The 23,216-nt window shown below is 34.3% G+C and overlaps 1 protein-coding gene across 1 annotated transcript in view; it reads right to left on the bottom strand.

Moving 5' to 3' along the window:
• Positions 1-23,216, bottom strand: part of BCAS3 (BCAS3, microtubule associated cell migration factor) — a 535,625-nt gene that overhangs the window by 242,274 nt on the left and 270,135 nt on the right. Inside the window, exons 21-23 of the mRNA XM_023520385.1 lie at positions 19,939-20,039; positions 17,319-17,515; positions 12,014-12,111 (exon numbers count right to left, since the gene is read on the bottom strand). Coding sequence (XP_023376153.1) covers positions 12,014-12,111; positions 17,319-17,515; positions 19,939-20,039 — 396 coding nt within the window. The remainder of the gene's footprint in view (positions 1-12,013; positions 12,112-17,318; positions 17,516-19,938; positions 20,040-23,216) is intronic.

Raw genomic sequence — 23,216 nt, 5'->3', positions numbered from 1 at the left:
AAGTCAGCTTGATAGGAGAATGTTAAAGGGATTACTGTGGACGCTCTAAGTGTCCTTTTTAGGTAGAGAGATAGAGAAGGGTTAGTCTCTTTCCAATGCAAACATTCTTTATTTGGAAACTATATCATCGAAGATGGGATTGCTAACTGAGGAGTTCAATTAAAGTTTCAAGTGCAACTTTTGTTTTTTTTCTATAATCTTAATATTGAGCATTTACAGAATAACTGTAGTCTTTCCAATATTCTTAGAACACCAAAATAAGGTTTAAGTTTCAAGATACCACGTCTCACAGGGCTGCCTAGAGCAGAGGTACAAGTCACCGAACTGCAATGGCATTACTTAAATGGTGGCAATGCTTGAACAAAACTTTTTGGCTTAATAGAACTTTGATCAGGTCCCTATGTGCCAATATCTGGGGCTCATGTATAAGATGGGCTAGCTTAAAAGACAGCCTCCCAAAATCCATACAGTGATATGTCTGAACGTTAGCTTAGTATGATCAGAAGACAAAATCATGTCCGCACCCTTCAGTGGAAGTTTGCCAAGCTTGACAACAAGTCCCAGAAAGCAGAAATTTGCTACAATTAATACTTTATAAAGATAACCTTAAAACATAAATTTACATACTTGCCTAATAAGACGAAAGACAACTGAGTTGAGGATCACAATTCCTTATTTTTGAGGGTTAGTCTCTGTTACATAACCTGGTTATGTAAAAGCTATCAAAGATGAGAAACATACTACCTAAACATAATATTGCTTTTAAAAAATGACATAAAGATCATTTGAAATGCTCTGCAAAATATTTCAACTCATCTCACAGTTTACCAAGGGCCTAAGCAAATAATCATCATAAGCAGAACAATCCTAATAAAGGATTCTAGGCCAAGATTATGTTTTTCAGGTTTACATGAGGTAATAAAGATATAAAGATGCAGCATTATTAAATTTTAATCATGGTATATTTAAAGCCTTATTTTTATCATAAAGCAACAATGCAACAAATATTGATTATCTGCTCTGTGGCAGATACCAGTACCAGGCATGTAGCAGAACGAGGACAGCCCCATTCTCAAAGAGTCCTTTGGTGCAGGCATTACTTATATTCTCTTTTTCAAGGCATCCTACTCATAGGGTAATCCAATAATAATACCATCCAGAGGTATCTTAAGCCAAATGATAGAGCAATCAGGATTCACATCAACTGTTAAATCATTTTATGCCTACATTTTTACTATTTTCGGGTGGCAAATTAATCTCAATCACAACATATTTAAATGCTCTGGTGCATACAGTGACTTAGGAATTCCTTTCAGTGTCATCTCCTACTCACTATTGCCCATGGATCATGGATGCCATTAGTATATGCTAATCCAATTTCTTTATTCAGCATACATTTAGCTTCAGGAAAAGATCAAACCTTAATGTGTTATTATTTAAAGCTGCACTTAAATCCAGGTATTTAGATCAATGAAAAAAAATTGTATTTTGATATTTCAAAAAATCCCAATCACAAGGTGCGTAACATTAAAGTCACAACTTTTGTGGGGTATCAGGACAGTATCAGAGGTGAGATTTAAACTTCAGCACCCAAAATCCTAAAGATGCAATGTTCTAATCCTATAAGAATACCCTGTTCTGTGATTATAATGATAACCTTTTAAATACTGTTAAGTCTGGAAAGAGGGACAAAGCCTCTATTTTTTCCTTTCTCCATTCACAACTTAGCCCCAAAGTTCTGAATATAAGCATTTTCTGTAACAAGCTACCTTTATAATGTCCAGATAATTATAGGTTCAGGTCAAGAACTCTAGACCATATTGATTACATCTCTATGCAAAATGGACCCTCCAGCGCTGTTTGTATCCACTATAACAGGGACAGCTTTTAAGTATCTGTGACACTAAGAATTTTCTGTCCTATCAATGCCAGAAATGGAAAGCCAATGACCAGTCAGGCCTGTCAGTTGTTGCCTGAAGCAATAAGGACAAGCTGGGAATTCATCATACTGGAACTTCATCTGCCAGCTGCATTCACACATTTTCACCACCTGAATAGTTGATTCTCATCAACTCCCACATGGCTCATTTCAGCATACAGTGTTTTGAAATGAATATTTGATCAGGCAGGGTAAAAAGAGGTTTGGACTTATCTGAGGTGTCACCATAATGCACTTTAAGTAGTTCTAAGTATCAGGAGCTAGGTGTTTTAGGTCCTGCTCTTTGCGTATTTCTGAAATGGACCTGTGATCCTAATTAAAAATGATTAAATGAGATGAGCAATGTGAAAACACCTAGCACAGTGTTGGGCACATAGTTGTTCATCAACAAATACTTGTTTCCCATATCTTTCACCTTTAAAATATATATATATATCTCCATCCTGAAGATTTCTCATAGACCATTGAGAGATAGGGATCTCATACTGCTAAAGAAACTTAAAAAAAAAAAATCACCTTAATTTTGTCAAAACTCTAAACCCTAACCCAAATATGAACCTAAGAAATAAAGAAACATAGTAGGCTTACTAAAATTACTTCATGATTTTTTAGATTTTAACAGCTTGACTCTTCTGATATATCTAGCTATAGTCTTCTTCATTTTATCCTAGTTGGGGTACATTGAGCTCTTTGAAACTGTGAGTTGATATCTTCCAATTAATTTTGGAAAATTCTCAGCCCTTCATTTATTTCTTTTGCCCTATTCTCTCCTTTTTTGTCATCCACATATAACAATTACACATAAATTAGACAGTTTAATATTACCCCCCACACTTCTCACACTGAGTTCTGTTTTATTTCATTATTTTCTTCTCTGCTTCAGTTTTGCTAATTTTTGACTTGTTTTGAGTATCTGATCCTTTCCTCTACTGCATTCGGTCAGTTGTTAAGCCTGTTTAATAAATTATTTAAGATATTATATTTTTTCAGTTTTAGAATGTCAGTTTGGTTCTTTTATGGATATTGTCCATCTTTTTCTCACTCAATATAAGAAAGTAAGCATTCCAATATAATAATGATACAATATACGAATGTAGGTTTTCACTGAAAAAAAGTATATCTAACATTATATTTAATAGTGAAATATTAAATACTTCCCTCTGATATCAAGAAGACAAGAATGTTCAATATCATCATTTCTATTCAACATTGTATTGGAGGTCTAACAAGTATAATAAGGTGAAAAAGAAAGAAAAGGTATGAAGATTGGAAAGAAATTAAACCATCTTTATTTGCAGATAACATGATTGCAGTGTAGAAATTCAAAGACATCTACTAGAATTAATACATGAAATTTAGAAAGGTTTCTGGATACAAGTTTAACAAACAAAAAATTATTGTATTCTATGTACTATAAAAAAACTGAAAAATGAAATAAAATACACTATATTAGCATCACAACAGCAAATAATTGAAATAAATTTTACAAAATATGTGTAATACTTCTACTTTGAAACCTAACAAATATGAGGAGAAATTAAAGAAGTCTAAATAAATGGATAGCTATAAAAGGCTCACGTATTGGAAGAGTCAATATTTATAAGATGTTAATTCTCCCAAATTCGATCAACAAATTCAATGATCACATTCAAATCTCATCTAAACTTAGAGATGAATATATGTTTAATGTATCTGTGTATGTGCATGAGGGCATATACATCAGTGGTTTCAAACATTTTTTGAATCATATTGTGCTCTTAAAAACTGAGCACTCCAAGAGCTTTGGTTTATGTGCTTTTATCTATCAACACTGAAAACGTTTATCTATTAACTCATTAAAAAACAACAATAAGAAACTCTTCATGTATTAATAAAATAAATGACATTTTTATTTAAAAGTTCCAAACTAAAATATAATGAGAAAAGTGATTTTTTTACTTTTGGGGGGACAAACTTTATAATAGACAACATGTAGATTCTCATATCAGCTTATGCATTCAATTTGTTGTGATTTGTGTTTTAGTTGAAGTATGTAAAGACAAATTGGCCTCACTCACAAAATGTATTTGGAAAAAGATGGAGCATATTCAGATTCTGAGTCTTTTTTGATTCTGGGGATATTCTTTGATATGACACTTGACAAGTTAGTTGCAGTCATATCTAAAGCCACATCAATTAACTTTGTACTCTGTTGTATTAAAATCCTTTTTTCTACCTTACCCTTAGAATGAGTCTATCGCCCATACATAGTTTTGCAATATCAAAAAATTGGTCATTTGGAAAATACTGCAGCTTTTCCAAATTCTGATTTATTTTATCATACAATATAAAAACATCACACTAGTTAATATCACCACATATCTCATCAAAATATCTTTAAATATTGGGAACCTATAGATACATGTGAATACAAGGTTTCTGAATTTCTAGGTTTCGATTGAAGACTAGAATTTTCTCACTGGTGATATTTGAAGGGGCAGGCTTACTTTGATTATTTTTGAGAAAATTTCAGCCAAATACCTATGTCCGAATAAACATAATTTGTCAGTTGTTGTTTGAAGTAAAATAATACTCCATGAAAACAGTTGCTAGGTCAATTCGCAACAATCATACAAGTACATTTCCTCAGGGCAGCTATCATGCATTAATTCCACGGTGATACAAAGAATGTTTAAAAGAAGCACACAATCATCAAAATTTAATAAAGGTAATTTGTTAAATTTCAATTTTTTTTACATTTTATAATTTAGTAAAATTATTGATTTTTACCGTACCAAAGACATTCTTAAGAATTATAGCTTTTTAAAAAAAAACTGTGAGTGAGTAGCATTGGCTACAAGCATAGTTTGGTGCCTCTGTTTTTACTATGCTAAGGTGCCATCGGTTTTATCCACCATTGCTTCTTTACCATCTGTACTAAATGTGAACACAGTATTTTTAAAAAGGCAAATAATAGCTTCATATTATTGTAAAAATAATTTTCATTCACAGAGATCTTGAAAGTACCTTGGGGACTTCCAGAGGTTCGTGGACCACACCGAGAACCACTTGTTTGTCTATATAGATATATGTGCATGGAGATGTAAAGAGCCTAGAATAGGCAAGATACACATGATAAACGAAAGTAGAGACAGTAAACTGTTAGACATCAAAACTTACTAAACTCACAAAACATATGTCAATGAAACAGAACAGAGAATCCCGGGAAAATATATTTTTTAAAGGCATCAATGAAATTCATTGGGGGAATGGCATATCTTTCTGATAAATAGTGCTAGAGCAACTGGATATCTATCTGTATGGAAGAAACTCAACATTGATCCTTACTTTATATCATACATAATAAAAAATCATTTGAAAAGGATCACAGACCTAAATGCAAAGGCCAAAACTATACAATTACTAGGGAAAAGCATCACTTCAAGACAGGGAGAAAGGGACTTTTTTGTGTGTTAAACGTAAAAGGAAAAACAATAGAAAAACTGGACTTCTACTGTCAAAAACACCAATAAGTGAAAATGCAATAAGCTGAAAGGAAATATTTGCAAAATATCTGACAAAGACCTACATCCATAATACTTTAAATGCCTCTGAAAGTCAATAAAGACAATAGATCTGATAAAAAATGGTGAAAGACTTCATAAGTTCATTACAAAAGACATCTGAATGACCAGTAAGTACATCAAGGTGCTCAATATCAGTATTCATCAGAGAAAAGCGAATTAAAACCATAGTTTATAATCACTAGAATGGCTCATAAATTGCTGTTAAGAATGAAAAATAGTATAGTCATTTTGGAATTCTTTCCTGACAGTTCCTAATAAAATTAAATACGTGCCCGCCTTATGAGACAATTGTTCCAGTCCTAGGTATATGCCCAAAAGATATAAATGTATTATGTCAAAAAAAAAAAAAAAGAAAAAAGACTTGTACAGGAAAGTTTAAAGCAGCTTTATTCATAATAAGCCCCAAACTGAAAACAACAGTATAATGGACACATAAACTGTGTTATATTTGCATTGTACTGCAATGTTAAAAAAAAAAAAAAAAGAGAACTAGTGATACTGACAAATGTAACACATGGATGAAGCTCAAAAACATTAAGCTGAGTAAAAAAAGCCAGACACAAAAAGAATAGGTAGAGAATGATTTCATTTACATGAACTTTAATATAGATAAAGCTAATGTATAATAATGGTAAAAGTCAGGGTGGTAATCTCTAGGTCGAAGGTAGTACTGATTGGAAGAGGGCATAGAGAACTTTCTGGAATGACGGAGATATTCTAATTTTGATCTGAGTGGTGATTATGTGGGTGTAAAACTTCATCAAGTTGTATGATTAAGATACACGCATTTTTGCTACAGGTAAATTATACTCTGTTTAAAAAAATTCTTCAAAGGTGATCCAAAGTACAAATTTATGAAGTTTTCAAGTTGGAAAGGAATTTGGAAATAACCTACTTCAATTCCCTCATTTTATGGAAGAAAGCCTTGGGTGTTGAAGCAATTTGCCAAGCAGGTAGTTAAAGGCAGAGCTGAGACTAGAATCAGAGATTCAAAGGTTACTGGTCACTATTCTTTCCACTACAGTCAGCTTCCAAAACAAGGCTTTCCCTGGGTATAATTATTTTCACTTTGATTATTTGCTTTAGCTTTTCTCTGACAGTTTTCAACAATATCCAGGGGAATATTGTGAGCTCTGGTTCTGACTAGTTGCCCGGGTGAGGTCTCAGGCTGCTTTTTAATTGCTCACCGGGCTTCCATATTCAATGGAGAGAGGCTCTTTTGTTTGTTTCTAAGTTTATAGATGACACCTATAAGCATAAGCCTCTCAGGCTCTTGGACACAATTTAAAATAGTGTGGCACTAACAGTTTGACACTAATGTCACTAAGACAAATGGAATTCCCGGTTCAGACTTAAACAAATGCTAATACTGCCCCCAATATTGTCCCTCTGCCACCACAGTCTCAGGCAACAGACTACATAAACAGTCCAGCCTTGTATTAAAAATGTAGTAATAAAGGTACAAAAAAGAAAAGTTGGGTCTTTTGCCCAAAAAGTCCCATGTAAATATGTGGTGTATCAACAGTGGGGAGAATTCCATCAATTCCTCCTCAAAATGCTTAGGAAAGACTTAAAGTCATGTCAAGGACTTGGTGCTTGCAAGAGAAAGCAAAGGCAAGGTTTTAGTTGACACAAAGATTTATTCAAAGAAGCAATGTGTCATCAGAAAAACTTTCCCAACAGCTTCTTCTACTTCTGTTTACAGTTTCTTCATCTTCAAGTGGGGCAATCATTTGTTTCTTAATTGTGCTGAGCTAAATTTTTCCACATTGTTAACTTGAATTTCATCTTCTAACATCCTATAAATATTAGAAACAAGAATGAGAGGAATATTTAAATCAGGAGAGAGATGTGGCCGGCACTTTCCTGATGGGCAAATCAGGTCTTTTCCCTATGTTCTTAATGGCTAAAACTTATTTTTAATTCTACATGGACAGTAGGTGTTTATTAGATGAAAGATGAAATAGTCAATAAACTTCCTCATTCCTAACAAAAAAAGCCAAGCTTAATATGAGTTTGATTATTTACTAAATGTTTCAAGTATAAATAGTGTCAAAATAAAATTACTGACCTCCTTTTTCCCCCTCTGAGGGACTGTTCACAGGTCAAAACTAAGCCTTCTTTTAATTTCACCCTTATCCATAATCCTCTTACTGATCCCACATAGGCTTTGAATACCCAAGGTACAAGAATGCCTGCAGTTTTCGACACCTTATAATCACAAAGACTATCTGGAACTCTATTAAATGAAAACCACACAATTTATTCAAAGAAATATTTTAATATTTCTAAAGAACTTTGTATCCTTTATATCTGAGAATTACTTTGGGCAGTAATTTGAATGCATCCCTGCCCAAAAAGGTGAAACAAATTTTTGCATAGGAAATCTTAAATTCTTTTAACAAATGTAGAAGAATGAATAGGTAGTTAAACATGACCTGTTTCAGCAAAAGTTTAAGACCATGATTATAACGTCATGGCTTCTGTCACTCAGCTATAGATTTAGAATCACGGAGTGAGGTGACCTCATCATGATAGACTGAACGATGTTTCTTGAACAAATCTCTTTGCCTCTTACCACCAGCATCTCTTGTGTCTCTGATGGCTTTAAGATACCGTGATGAAATTTGTACAGCAAAAATAATATTTCTCTTGAGTCAAGAACAGCAACAAATACCAATTCTGCAACTCTGTCCCTATTTATTGAAATGCTTGCTGTAACACACTAAATACATTATGTACCAAAGCCTGCTCTAAAGGATAGAAACTTATTTTACTTATCTGTCACAATTTTCCTTCTCCTACTGTTTCCTTCCTTAGAAATGTACATAAATGCCACTCCCACCACTTCTAACACTTTTCTCTAAAAAATGTTTACTTTAGTAGAGTTTGACAAAGATGTCTGCTCTTCATATGAGCCAGGCATAAGTTTGTCTTTAAATCTCAGTTGTTTTGAGTTCTTTCTTGGTAAACATCAATTTCTCTATCAAACTACAAACCAATACAAATGAATTTAGGATAAACCAGATCTTTCTAGGTTCTTTGTGTGGGTGACTCAAAAGCAACTAGAGTTGCTATCATGTTATCCAACAGGCACAGCCTTCAAGTATTGGAACAAGAACATCAGTCACCGATGTGGGAAACAAAGTTAGAAAAACACTGACAGCTCTTATATTTTCTCTTCAGAAGTCCTACACCTTTATCAAAAGAGGGATACGTGTTATAAGGGACAAATGATGGGAAGAAATTCTTAGATACCTAACCAAAAAGAATGTATAGAGGGAAAAAAAAGATAAGTAATCCATGTAGTGCTTTGGATAGAAATACTGTCTATAATTCAGAGACACTGATGTTAATTAGTTGAACACAGGAAAAATGGAGTAGTTCCTTCAAATCCCGTTTTTTCTGGGTTGCTTGTGTGGGTAAATAAAAATCTGATAAAGTCCATTTCCGTTACGGTCTTCTCCTTAGTCAACAAAAGAACACCTCAGGATTACTTAATTAAAAATCTTAAGTAGGATAATGTCTTTTGAATAACCAAAGAGCAGATGAGACATGTTATGGAAATAGCACCTTCTGATAAAGCAGTTATACATCTTCTGAGTCTAAAATACCCTTATTTATATAGAGATGCAAAAAGCTGGTTCATGGGTATCTAAAGGTATAGAATTTACACTGTACCTAAATCACCTAAGTCAATAAATAAAAAACACATATTTTAGGAAATGTGTTCTATGTGAAGGAATGAAGCACAGAAACACTAAATGATCAAGAAATTGTGAAAAAAAATTCTTAGAAAAAGCAGCACAACTCTCTACTGATCTTTTAGTTTCAACAGAACAACACTGCCAGATTAACACACAGATATCAAAACATAACATGCACACCCAAGGTTTAAATAAAATATTTTCACTTTGAAAACTGTTACACTTGTCAAAAGATTTAATCATACCACAACAAATTTTTAAATTCTATGGCTCTGAAAAGTAATTGCATGAAAAATAATTATATCACCACTAGTTTAGAAAGACAGAGCAGGAGTTGTCATTAAAATAGAGGGACAACTATGAAATATGCCACAGGAACAATGAAAAATATGTTATATTTAGTCGTATAAATTGCTTGAAGGTAAGACAAAGCAATGGAGCCCCATCAGAGGAGGTGCCACATTGGTCAGATCTCTAAGCAAAAGCAATCAAAACTCCAAATAAGCATATTCATAGCATGCAGCTGACTCCAATGCCTGGGCCATAATCAGAGAAGCACTTTCTGGTTCAGGAGCAATTACAAACATTTATTAGGCTCTTTTTAATAGAAGAATCCAAAAACAGAATTTTCCCATAAATTTCTTTTCATAAAGAATCCAAACCATTTAGCCTCCATCATGTTACATATCAATAGAAAAGTAAGTCTGTTACATCAGTGGTCCTATCAGATAAAACAGATGAAATTTCCCCAACAAAACATTTTTCACTCAAAAAAATATGTGGAACAAGAGGGGTCCAAACCACTTGAGAAGTAGAGAAATATTCTTAAAAGTCCAATTCTTCCTCTATGGGGTTTCTTTAGCTCAAATTTAGAGAAAGCAGCACACACATTTTGTTGTTCTGGCTGTCTTTCAGAAGGAACTACGGCTTTTTAATAGTCCTAGAAAAATAACAATTTAGTCACCAAGAAGTTCTTTCTCTACTCAAAAGATTGGTACTTTCGGGCAGAGGCTCAGAGCAGGACAGTATCCTAGAAATTCCTATGATCTGTCTCTGATGGAAATGAAAGCAAGTCAAAGGCCGAGATCTAATTCCTTATTCAAACACCAACTTTAAAACTCTTCTGCAACAGAGTTAAACAAAACTATGGTTGTAATAGTTCACTGATATTCCTCTCTGTGGCAAGACAACTTTACAGAGTACTAAAACTGAGACAGTGCTACATGATTAAACATGGAGTATTACTGCAGATTACGGCATTGAATATGGCAATTTTTAATAACATACATGGTAACTGCTTTAGTGACATGCGTTTCACTTGACTGGTAGCTAGTGACTTGACTCTAAAATATTAATAATATGGCAGTTTAAGAATGTTAAAACGACAACGACAACAAAGCCTACTATTATAATCTTGAATGAAATACTTTAAATTAAAATACATCATTTCCAGGATTCTTAGTTGTAAATGATAATTCCAGATGAGCGGGATCTGTTGGCATTCTCAGAGTGAAACTATCAAGAAGATTTATTGTTTAAGTCACCTTTCTCAATAACTCATTCAATGCAGGGAACCAAGGATAGAGACTTGGCACATTTCTGTGCTTGTTTCCAGGGGACAACCATGCGTTGCCAAGTTAAAGCAGAGGGACAAGTATGAGTCCTCTAAAGTAAGAGTCTACATTAAAAATGAAGGCACAGCCCTGGATGTGGACAGCTCAATCAGACACAAGAGCAATCCAAAGACAAAAAAAAAAAAGAAGAAGAAGAAGAAGTAGAAAGCTAAGAAAATGTACAAAGACTATTAACTTTCAAACTTCAAAATCCATCTAGAGACAGAATCAGAAACAGAAGCTTTGGTCTTTTAAAAGTGACCTTCATAGATCAGTTTTATGTTTGTTTCCATTTTCTTTCACAGTTTAAGCCTCAATCAAATCAGCAGTCTCTAGGGATTTTGAAATTGCTATAGATTAAAATCCTCTCTGACTCAACTGTTTGACTAATGCCAAGTATTTAATAATTCTACTTGTAAGAGACTTTTTTTATGAAACCCTGCTCTATGCTATCTTCAGATGCTCCACAGCTGTGTCATAATATATAAAGCATCACTGTCCTTATATTTGTTATCACTGTATTTAGAGATGAGAAAATTATTACAAACAGTTCTATTATTTGGCAGGCCTGGCAGAAAACCGTTTTTACAATACTAATGTAGAAACTATCACCTACAAAGACAGAGATCTACTTTGAGGCACTAATGATACATATTCATGGCTTGGTTCCAAGAATGGGAAGTTAATAACTGTGATAGATAGACTAGAGTTAAGTTAATGAATTTCTAAACTTTATGCTTTCAATAATAAAACCATTTAAGCCATAGCATTTGGACTCTCTACTTCCACAGATCAGGCACTTTGATACTCAACAGGTTGAGAAAATTGAATCCATATATTGTATTTACGTTCTCTGTCAAGGTTGCTTCTCCACATTCGAGAGATCAAAGGCAAAGCAGTCATCAACGCTGTAGCCTTCAATACTGTGTTCATTACACTTAATCAAGTGCCAACTCCACGGCATCATTCACCAACCTTAACAATATTTAAATGCATGGCATCATTCAGCAACAAATGTAGGCACAGTACTGTTTACACACATACACATACACACACACAATCCACAAATAAAAGAAAACTAAACAAACAAAAGGTGGCAGAAAAATATACAATTTTTTACATTGTGCAAGAAAAGAAATTAAAAATGCACAAAACTACCCAATAAGCATTTTGGAGGTGTTTTTCTACCTGAGGCAGCATCAATCACGGTAGAAAGTCCCCTTCGATCAGAGACTGGACGGGATGACCCTGGCATGCTGACTGGGTCAGAGCGGACCGGCTGGATCCTGCAATGCAATTTAATTTAATTCACATATGTTACTGGCATCGAAACTGTCGCTCGCTACAACAGACCTTAAATCAGGAATGCTGGAGTAGCTCAATCCATTAAAGAACCATTCATTCTAAAATAAGACAAACAGGGGAGCTGCAGTCCCTAATTCTTGCACAAGTCTAAAGCACAGCAAACATTCTCTACACTCCAACCCCTTATTCTCTTTGTATGTTATTCAATAGATTTTAAGTAATGGATTGAAAAATTGATATTAATTTAAAAGAAATAAAATAAGAAGAATGAGAAAGAAACAAAATATTTTATACTGAAACCTTTGACGTTTGCAAGAAACAAACATGAAGAATTTTGAAAATCCTCTAATTCATGATAGTGCCATAGCTAGCAACACCTTCCATAAAAGGCAGCAATACAAGATATAAAATTTTTAGTAACTCTCTTAAAATCCTCAACGATAGTTTCTTTATATATGACAACAAGCATAGGATAATGAAGCTGTGTTGGGATGTGACTGCCAGGCGTTTAGCTAAGATCACTACTATCTAATCGAGTTACTTCCATAAAATTACCAATTAGCATGTAAAAATCAATTAGAGTCTCAGCAAAACTGCAATTTACTACATACAATTTCAAGCTGCTTACGAATGGTAAATCTACAAATGCCAAGAGTCTATTTCCAGCTGTATTAGATTAATATTACTCACATTAAAATATCTGCAGGACTAAAAGATCTGAGAGTCCCAAGGAACATAGAGGAATAAAACCTTGTTATAACAACATATGCATGCATTTTGGTAATTTGTTTATTCAATAAGTATTTGCTGAATATTAATCATGCGTCAGTATTATTCTAGCAACAAGCAGAAACAAAAGATGAAATACAAGGTCTATGTGCGGATATGTGGTATAGCACATTAATATTCATGACGAATGCAATAGAAAAGTAACATGTGAACATGAATGAAGTAAGTAATAAAAGCTCCGAATGAGGAAATGGAGGAATGAATGAATGGTCCACAGCAGATCGAGAAGATTTTGTGGAACTGTAACAGGAATTGCATCTGTGTACAATAATCTGATATGTTTTATATGCAGAGGAGCAAGAAGTGCACTTTCAGCACTGAACAAGCAAACCCTTGGATTTGTGACTGAACGTGACAAGTGCAGTGTGCCTTGAGGAGCATGATTTGGCTGAAACATAGAGTTCATAGTGGACCCTGGTGGAAGATAAGAGGTTGATAAGCATCGTGGGACAGATTATGGAAGCCTGAAATGTCAAGTATGAATAGTGGAAAAGACTAGTTATTGAAAGCACAGTGTAAATGTATGTGTATTTTTTATATGAAAGAAAGAAATGAGAAGGAGGTGAAGGACAATGCATTTGATCTAGTGCTAGAAGCTGGAAATGTTGATATACAAATACCGATCACTGCTCTAGTGGACAATATGGTTTACTACCCAATATTTGTTCACTCCAGCTTATTTTTCTAAACCAGTCATGGAAATCCCATCATCTCATGGCAGAGATTACTTAGCTCTGGGATGGACAAGCCCAAGGCAATTTGGGCCAATGAGAAAAGAGAAGCAATTTATTTTAATTTATGCAAAAGATCATTTTCTGGTTGTTAAGAGAAACAAGCAGCTAGTCTGTTAGATATGGTCAGTTAGCCAAAATAAAATCCTTCTTGGTATAAACAGATTAGATGAGTTAGTAAATTTCCTATTATTAATTCAATTTACATTGGAGTTTCTGAATAATTCAATTTTGGGTGAGGTGTACATGGGGCTACAGATGAAACAAGACTGGCCAAAAATTGTTAAAGGTGGGTAATAGATACATGGAGGTTTATTCTATTACTCTCTTTAACTTTACACATGTTTTTATGCTTGAAATTTTTCCATTAAAAAAAAAGACGAAAATAAAACAAACTGGTAGGGGTGATGGAAGTGTTCTGGAATTAGATGGTGGGGACATTAAATATGTTAAAAACAACTGAATTATACAGGGAAGTTTATGTGCATTATGTATCAATTAAAATAACATGAACAAGGTCTGAGGATATAATATATAAGCTGTTTGCTATAGTTGTTAACACTGTATTAGATAACTGAAATTTGCTAACAGAGATCTTAAGTGTTCTCACCAAAAAACAAAAAATCACATGTGTGTATGTGTATGTGTGTGGGGGGGTGGGCGGGGAGAGGTTCAGAGAAGTAGCAATGGACTAGCTGAAAAAATTAAATGTAACCAATGTCTCAGAAGCTAATCTTGAGGGCAAAACTAGACTTCATATTACATTATGAAGACTTATTTTACATTATCTATTTCTCAGGTCATTGACCTTTTTACATTAGGGAGCTACAATGAGGTTAAGCCATGCCTGGTTCCCTGATGGATATGAGAGTCAACATCACGCCTGCCTGTTCCCTATTTTAGCTAGCATACAGGGAGGCAGACTATCATAGCAACGAATAATTCGTAGTAATATCTTATGGGGTACAGGATAGGGTCCTGGGTGAGTTCAGCCAAAAAAAAAACTCTAAACAAATTCTTCACAATTTATAGGAGGAAGTCAGGCCAACAACCATATTGCCATTGTGCATAAGCTTAAAGAAATGTTGAAGAAACAGAGTTGAGGAGATGGGACAGAGTGACAGTGACAGGAATGAAGAGAATATAAATATTTGGATTTCTAATCAGATGCTGGGCTGGAAATGGTACTATACAGGACATTTATAAGTGAAATGACATATGACAAATCTAAATTTCCCATCAAAGTTGTGTTCTAAATGGGATCGAGGTCTTAGTCAAGGGCTGATATGCTCAAATTTTAAATATAAATTATAACAATTGGATAAAGAATATGTGGTACATATATACAATGGCATATTTATATTACTTGACTATAAAAAAGAATGAAACCTTACCATTTGTGACAACACAATAGACCTGGAAGGTATTATGCTAAGTGAAATAAGTCAAATACCATATGACCTCATTTATATGTGGAATCTACAGAACAAAATAAACGAACAAACAAAACAGTAATAGACTCAAAGATACAGAGAACAAACTGATGGTTGCTGGATGGGATGGTGGTTCAGGGGATGGGTGAAAAAGATGAAAGAATTAAGAAGTACAAATTGGTAGGTATGAAATAGTCTTGGGGATGCAAAGTACAGCATAGGGAATATAGTTAATAATATTGCAATAACTGTGTATAATGCCAGGTGGGTACTAGACTAATCAGATGGATCACTTCGTAAATTATATAAATGTGTAACCACTATGCTGCACACCTGAAACTAATATAAAATAATACTGAATGTCAACTCTAATTGAATAAATAAATTAATTTAGAAAAAGGAAATTAGGGACTTAAAAATATTATATAAATTACAAATGCGATCAAAAGAAATTTAATAAATCTGTGACCCAATACGAAGGTTTCCAAAGTTTATATGTGTCGAATAAACATGACAATATTCTAATCAAACATAAAGAATTTAAAGTCATTTAAACAACAAACAGTGAGAGCTGTTTAGTGTAAGAAAAATGAAAATCCCTGAAGAAAATTCTGGAAGGATTTCAGGCATATAGCATTGTTCGAAGAAGTAATTTAGAGAGCTCTTAGATAAGGATTATGTCTGAAGTAACTAAGAAAGCCAGAGGCGGTCATGAAATCAACGAACAGAGTTGTATATATGGGAGCTAGAGATATTCTTCAAAAAAAAAAAGGGACAGAGTCTTATCATGGCAGTGGGTAACAGTCATCAGAAACAAACAAACAAAAAAAATTAGTGTCTTGTGAGCAAGCCAGTAAAGAGAATAAACACAGACTTATAGGTCACCTATTTTAAAAGCCTTACTATTAACATCTAAGTAACCGAATGTGTTATAAATATAAATGACTATGCACGGAATCACTAAGTTGAGGACTGACTAAACTTGACTTCCTGAAAATTTACAATTGAAATTGGTCTAGCACTCACTGTATTGTCACTATCGTGTGTCAACCTGGGGAAATTTCTAGAAAGGGAAAGAAAATATGCTAGGCAAAAAAAAAAAAAAAGCAACATGTATGAAAGAAATAAAAGACAAAGCAAACTAAGCAAAAAATTAAAACACTAAAAAAGGTGTTAAAGGAGACATGTTCAATTATAGGAATTATTGTTAAAGAAGAAACACGTTGGCCTAATCCACCTCTGCCACAGCTGCTTTGTTACAAAGATTTATTGTCGATGTTGACAAAGAGGTAGATAAAAAATGTATTTCCAACATCTGTTCAGAATATATTTTTTCCACATTTTTTTAAAAAAGATGCAAGAAAAAGGTCAGAGGGCTATTTTAGATTCAAATAAAGATACATTATAGAATTTTGTCTAAAGAGAAGACAAGGACAGAAGGAAATTTAAATTTAGGTGGTGAACATACAATGCAATATACACATGATCTATTACTGAATTGTACACTTTAAACCTATATAATTTTATTAACCAATGTCAACCCAATAAGTTTAATAAAAAAAATAAAAAGAAGACAAAGAAAGGGAAATTATATTACATTAGACTGAGTCCTTCATTGCCTGTTGTACCTAAATGTGTCAGTCTTGGTTTAACAAACTAAACTGCTAAGCAAACTGAACTGCAAAAGTCAAAAAGTTCTCAGCTGCATTAAAAAAAAAAAAACAAAACCCGATAATAAAAGCATACTGTGTAGACCTTGTATTATGACTCTTACAAATGAGGAATATCTTTGATGAACAAAAGTATATATAGATGATAAACTATAGGTAAATTTATATCAACACTTTCTCATCCAAAAACTTTTTAAAGCCTAAAGAATTAATATGCAAGATTAGGACAGATGTAGTTTAATTGAAAGATAAAACATCAGAAAAATCAGGAAAGGAGAATATCATAAGACTTTAAGCAGTTAGAAATATGAGTAAGGCATCACAAAATGAGATGGCTTTAAGAAGTGTACTGAATATTCAATACAGGGAAATACGATCTGAAACACAAATATTTATTTGTGCAAGGATCCCATATAAGATCTCCAGCGATAATAATGACTTACAACTTACAGTGCATATATTCAGCAACATGATACTGTGCCGAAAATGTAAATATTACCTTAGATGCTCATTACGAATGAACATATTAATCTAGCCAAATGACTCCCTAGTTCTTATTTCTTACCTGAGACTATTGAGATCAAGATCATCTGTATCAAAATCCAAAAGGGGCTGTGGAGTATCACTTGGACCATGAGACTGCAACACAGATGAACTGGATGATATGACTGTGGTTTGGCCTGAGGGATGGATGGTTTTGAACTGGAACTGTGGACCCATCCACAGACGTCTGTGAGGTCCAGTGTGCGTTACAATTTCTACCTGAAACAGATTAGGAACCAGGATTAAATGTGCTATGATTTCTTTTTGAGAGTCTTTCATGATCCCCCTCTCCTGTCTCTGAACACCCACATTCTCCAAGACGCCCATCTTAACCAAGTGGGGAGAGGAACGGGGCATCCACAATCAAAAGGCAATATCACAGCCTAATAGACATTCACCTTATCCCTCCTACAGGTTTTCACAAAATAAACAAAAAATTCATTTTAAGTGTGTATGTGTGCATGTGGTGTGTATAAATACACACACACAACCCACACACATACAATACAAAAATCACATAAGAATAAAAAGACCAGTTTCCTGCCTCATGTAACTAGTGTCAGCTCCCTAGGGACTACGTTTTTCCTTCACTCTAGACAGTACTTACCACTCTGTGGGCATGCACTGAATACTACACCTATAAATCTACAAATTAAAAGTAATTCTTTCACTGAGGATCAAGTTCACGACAAACCTGAAGTTATTCTTGAACCATTCAAGGAAAAGAAACCATCTGAAATAATTTTAAACACCCAAAGCCCAATTTCTTTCCACAATTAAATATTATAATATTTACTATATTGCCCTCAAACTCTCCCAAAATCCATTTTCAAATGAAGAGAGTACTGCATATTTTCTCTCAAACCAGATATGTCTTTAAAATACTATTACTTATTTAAAGTGTTTTCTCAACTACCATGAACATTGACACAGGTATTTTAAGGGCTACCAAACAGTAAGTCCAAAATGCTTTATGAATTTTATGTTCTATGGAGGGCGGAAGGAATGTTGCCAATATTACATTGAACATTTTAAAGACAAAGTAGAGGTAAAAACATACTGGGTAAAACTTCAAAACAAACATATTATATGATTTTACATATGAGCAACGTGAATGAGTGACTAAATATGGGGACCTTTGGTGAAAGTCTATTTCTCAATGTCTTGTAACTGCTACATCCATGTCTGTGTATGTACTTTATGGAACTGACTTCCCACGTGCTTTCTTTTTGCCCTGAGTTCTTTTATATTTAATCACATTTCTCTGATTGCAGTGATTAATTCTGAACAAAGCATAACTGAAAAGGTTCACAGAGTGCAGCTCTGTGTTTGCAAGTCCTAATGGGCAAAAAAAGCATCGTGGTCTTGGAACAATATTCACATTCCCACTAATCACAGAAGGAAAACTACTCAGATTTAGGACAGTGATTTCTGATTCAAGTAGTTGTATTCAGCAATCTAAATTAGGCCACAGATAAAGCATTCTGGGTATTTTAAGCTCAAAACCGTCAGTGTCACAGAGCCGAGAGGTAAACAGATGCCTGTGCAATTTCACTGAGGCGATGGCCAGATGTTCCTATTCACTCTCCTGTTGTGTGCAGTACAAACATATTGTATATACTTTCACACTGACAGCACACATTACCCCTTTTTCTAATTGAAAAGTTGAAGTGAAGGACAGTGGTTTCTTTGCCAATCTTTTTTTTTTCTTTATTGTGGTATCCTCAAGAAAGGATGTTCCTCCATGTGCCAGGACCTGAAGCACTGACCCTCCTTCGAGGGGCTTCCTGTGAGTATTTTAGGTGCGATGAAATGTGTCACCCAGAAACAATTTGGTTCTCCAGTGTCCACACTCCCTTTAGTTTTTCGGGCTCCCTGAGAAAGCAATGTAACTGCACCCAGCCTCCACTGAGGCACCTGTCTGATGAAAAGCCACTGGATTGGTAATCTGAGACAGGTCATTAACTTCACCAAATGATGTCAGACTTGAAGCAGACATAACAGCATTTGTAATGAAGTCATTTATAATCTCATCATTTTGAAATCTGCCCAAGGACCTTTTATTTTAAAGCCCTTGAGATGAAGACAGCTTCACCTGGCAAGGGGAGAAAGGGTCAGTTGAAGCTGCTCCAGGACTGGTTCAGAAATGACTGGAAGTAGCATTACATAAGCTTAGGAAAAGACACCCAGTCAGGCACAACCAAGACTTGTGCAGATTAGAAAGCTGAACTTTCCTAATCAAAGTATGGGCCCAATCTTCGGAAAATGTTGCCTCCATAAAACAAATCCCAAAGATTATTGAATGGCTTCACTGTTTTAATAAGGTCAATTCTTATTTTAACCCAAAGCATCTACCTAAAATCCAAGGTCCTAAAGGATATAAATGGATTGTTGGAAAGACAGGCATATTTTATGCCCTCTGTATGAAAGCTAATGTACACACGTGTGTGAATACAACATGGGTGTATGTATGCCTTCAGCAGTATCTATGAGAAATTCTTCATATGGAAAGACAAATGATCAATTATTAGCAGTTCTAAAAAGAGTTCCCGGTTCTTTCCATTTTCTTCTAAGAAAAATAATTTTTAAAATTCAAGAATAGAAACAGGCACTCTAACAGGCCAAACATTTTGGAGTTTTACCTGAGAAAGCCATTCTTCATCTTCCTGTCCACTATGGTCAGAAGCTAAACTGTCATAGGACCCATGCCGAGTAATGGGGCCGGGACTTCCAGGGGGGACCACTACAGGAAAAAGAAAACACATTTAAATAACTTCAATTCATGCGGTGGAAAAAAATGAAGGTGGGCAAAACCATCCTGGATCCTGTGATAATTTAAAAGATAAAACATGACATTTAATGCACAAAGGCGATTCAAATAATTAATAAACAAGAATGAATTTCTTAGCAATCAGAAAGATCTCCAATTAAGAGCACACTTTAAAAAAATATCTACAGGAATTTAGTTGTGACATATATCACTGAAAAAGAAAGAAATAACTTACTACATCTAAACAGCACAAATACATTAAGGAGCAGAGACAAATCCATTAGACATGTACCAATACACTTCCCGGCCTTTAAGATTTAGGACATTTAAATCACCTCCAATTAACAACAATAACAACATTTAATACGATGCAGTTCCTATAATTCAGGAAGGAATTTTTAAAACAAATGTCGAATAAGATTTTTAAGAATCTTTCATATAAATGGAAGGTATAAAAAAAGCATTTTTAATTTAAAAACACTTTTAATTCCTGAAACATTTCACTTATCCAAAAAATTTTTATTTTCTTAGATATTTCATTTGTTTCTCTGATTCTAATGTGGTAGGAGACAGGCTTAAATTACAAAGAGCCTACTTTCTCATACAAAGAGGAACCTGTGCTTAGTCAAAGCAATAAAATGATTCAACAAATATTTACTGAGTTCCTACTATGAACCAAATGTTATCCGCATAAAAGCTTAGCCTCTTCTTTATAGTCTCATATTATTTATTTGCTTATTTTTATTATAAAATAGACTTTATTTTTAAGAACAATTTTAGCATCACAACAAAATTAAGAAGATACAGAGATTTCTCATAAACTCTCTGTCTCTATACATCATTTTAATACTAAAGGAAATAATGCAACAAAGTACTGGGAAGAAAGAGAGAAAAGAAAAAGAAGGGGGAAAAGGAAGAAGAAAAGTAGATGAGCACTGAAGAAATGTGGTAAGAATGAGAAACAAAATAATTTCATAATTTCCACCGCCCAGAGATAAGTGTATATACTTCTACATGTGCATTTTCCTTAGGCTACATTCCTAAAAATGAAGTCAAAGGATACGAACATATTTAAATTTCTTAATGCATATTAAGAGCAGTGACTATGAATGCTAATCTCACTGCTCTCGTGCCAGGACGAGGTATTCTGAAGAACTAAATCGTAGCGAAACAGATAGAAATGAAGTAGACAAAGTAGAACCTAGGGCAAGATTTTAAAGGACACATACAAATACCTTATGTTAACTCGCTGGCAGAGAAGAAATGGTACCTATAAGCCAGGCAGTTACTCATCATATGGGGATAAATAGTATTAAAGTGTAAGATTTGCAGTGGTGAAAACTATTACCTCTTAGTTCTTCAGAATCATAGTTCTACAGCTGAGAGGCACAAAACATAAGTGATCGCCAAAGCATAACACCTAACTTCTTGTGATTTTTTTGAATGATATCATGAAGAAAAGAATATCATAATTATCTAATTAACATTTAAGCATCCTCTTGGAAGTAATTTTGGTATATTTTGTAGGACTAATAAGTAAATTTATGCTTGCAAAAGGCTGAGTTGTTCCCAAACCGTATCATCTTTTTAATAAATTTGATATTAAAATCTTAATACGGAACAGAGCAAGAGGATCTCTGAGACTCCTACCCACTAAATATTAGTCAAGAAGGTGACTAAGGACAAATATCTAGAAGTCAGGACAAACTATGGAAAGCAGCTGAGGGCAGAGAGGATTTTAAAGAGGTGAGGGAACAGATCGTGAGGGAACAATAACAATAAATGTTGTTATTGTTGTTAATTGGAGGTGATTTAAATGTCCTAAATCCTAAAGGCCGGGAAAAGTGTTACCACCACAATATCAGGGAAAAGTGTTACCACCACAATATCAGGCACAAAGATTTTGGAGTGGGAACAAGGAGGAAGTGTTTCAGCACTATCAGGAGGCCAATGCGGCTGGCTGTGGAGAGGCAGGTTGAGAGTGGAAGATGGGTCAGTAAGGCAAAGGGGGCAGAAAGGGAAGAGCAGCACATAGTTTACGGCTTGCTTGCTTGCTTGCTTGTTTGCTTGACTGATTTAAAGCTAGGGTAATGTGATGGAAAGATATTGGAAAGTTTTAAAGAGAACTGAGAAATTATACTACTGTGTAACTAACTAGTACCTAATGGAATTTTTCCAGGAGTTTTATGTTGCCTTCTACATATGCTGAGCCTAAGCTGGTCCCTGTTGCAGAATAAGCACTATATAAGTTTTAAATGAATGGATGGGGTTTTGGATTCTGGACTAAGTAATGGCACCAGAATGGTTAGAATCCTATTTATCGATCATTCGAATAAGATAAACTTAAAAATCATCTAATGGCAGGGATAGGGTGAAGAGTTGGATTATAGATGAAATAAGATTAGTCGTGAGTTATCGAAGCTGAATGATAGGTACATGGAGAGTCATTATACTATTGTTTTCTAATTTTGTATATGTTTGGAATTTTCCATAGTGAAAAGTTAAAAAAGAAGAGAATATTCCTCCTCCTCCTCTCAACCACCCTCTGCTTTCCAAAGAAAGTGGTAAAAATACCAAATATATAGCTATGAAACATTAAATCTGAATCGAATTCTAAATAGAGATTGTGAGAGGCATTTCCATACCTTATGTTTACGTAAAAATAGTTTTCTAGTTAAGAATGCTTTGAAACATTTGCAAGTATCACAATATAAAAATACATGTCTGGTGGGATATTTTTCAACATGTATAAAATATCCTTCCCTCTCTCTCGCATTCTTTACATTTAAAATTTTCCCCAATCTAGGCAGAAAGAAGATTTCATCTTCACTATCTTGGAAAAGTAATGACATACTAGGTCATAATGAAAAAAGGATTCAAAATCTTGACGTGGGATAAGAAAACGAGATTGCATGTATGATAATTAAGAGCAAAACTTCCATGATCTCTGACCAGTCAATTATTAGGAAAGATATTCTTAAATTGGAATAAGAGTACCATAAACAGAAAGGGGGAGGGGAGAGAAGGATCCTCAAGGAAAGGTAGGAATTGACAGAATCCCAGAAATTTTACTGATGAACAGCTGTGAAAAATCATGTCTTTATTCTTGGGCGGAGTTCAAGGAAGTAGCAAGATATCCCACACTGTGCA

Source organism: Pteropus vampyrus, unplaced genomic scaffold (assembly GCF_000151845.1).
Source record: "Pteropus vampyrus isolate Shadow unplaced genomic scaffold, Pvam_2.0 Scaffold261, whole genome shotgun sequence".
Taxonomy (NCBI): Eukaryota; Metazoa; Chordata; class Mammalia; order Chiroptera; family Pteropodidae; genus Pteropus; species Pteropus vampyrus.
The sequence above is the reverse complement of the archived record's forward strand: the minus strand, read 5'-3'. Positions and strand labels throughout refer to the sequence as shown.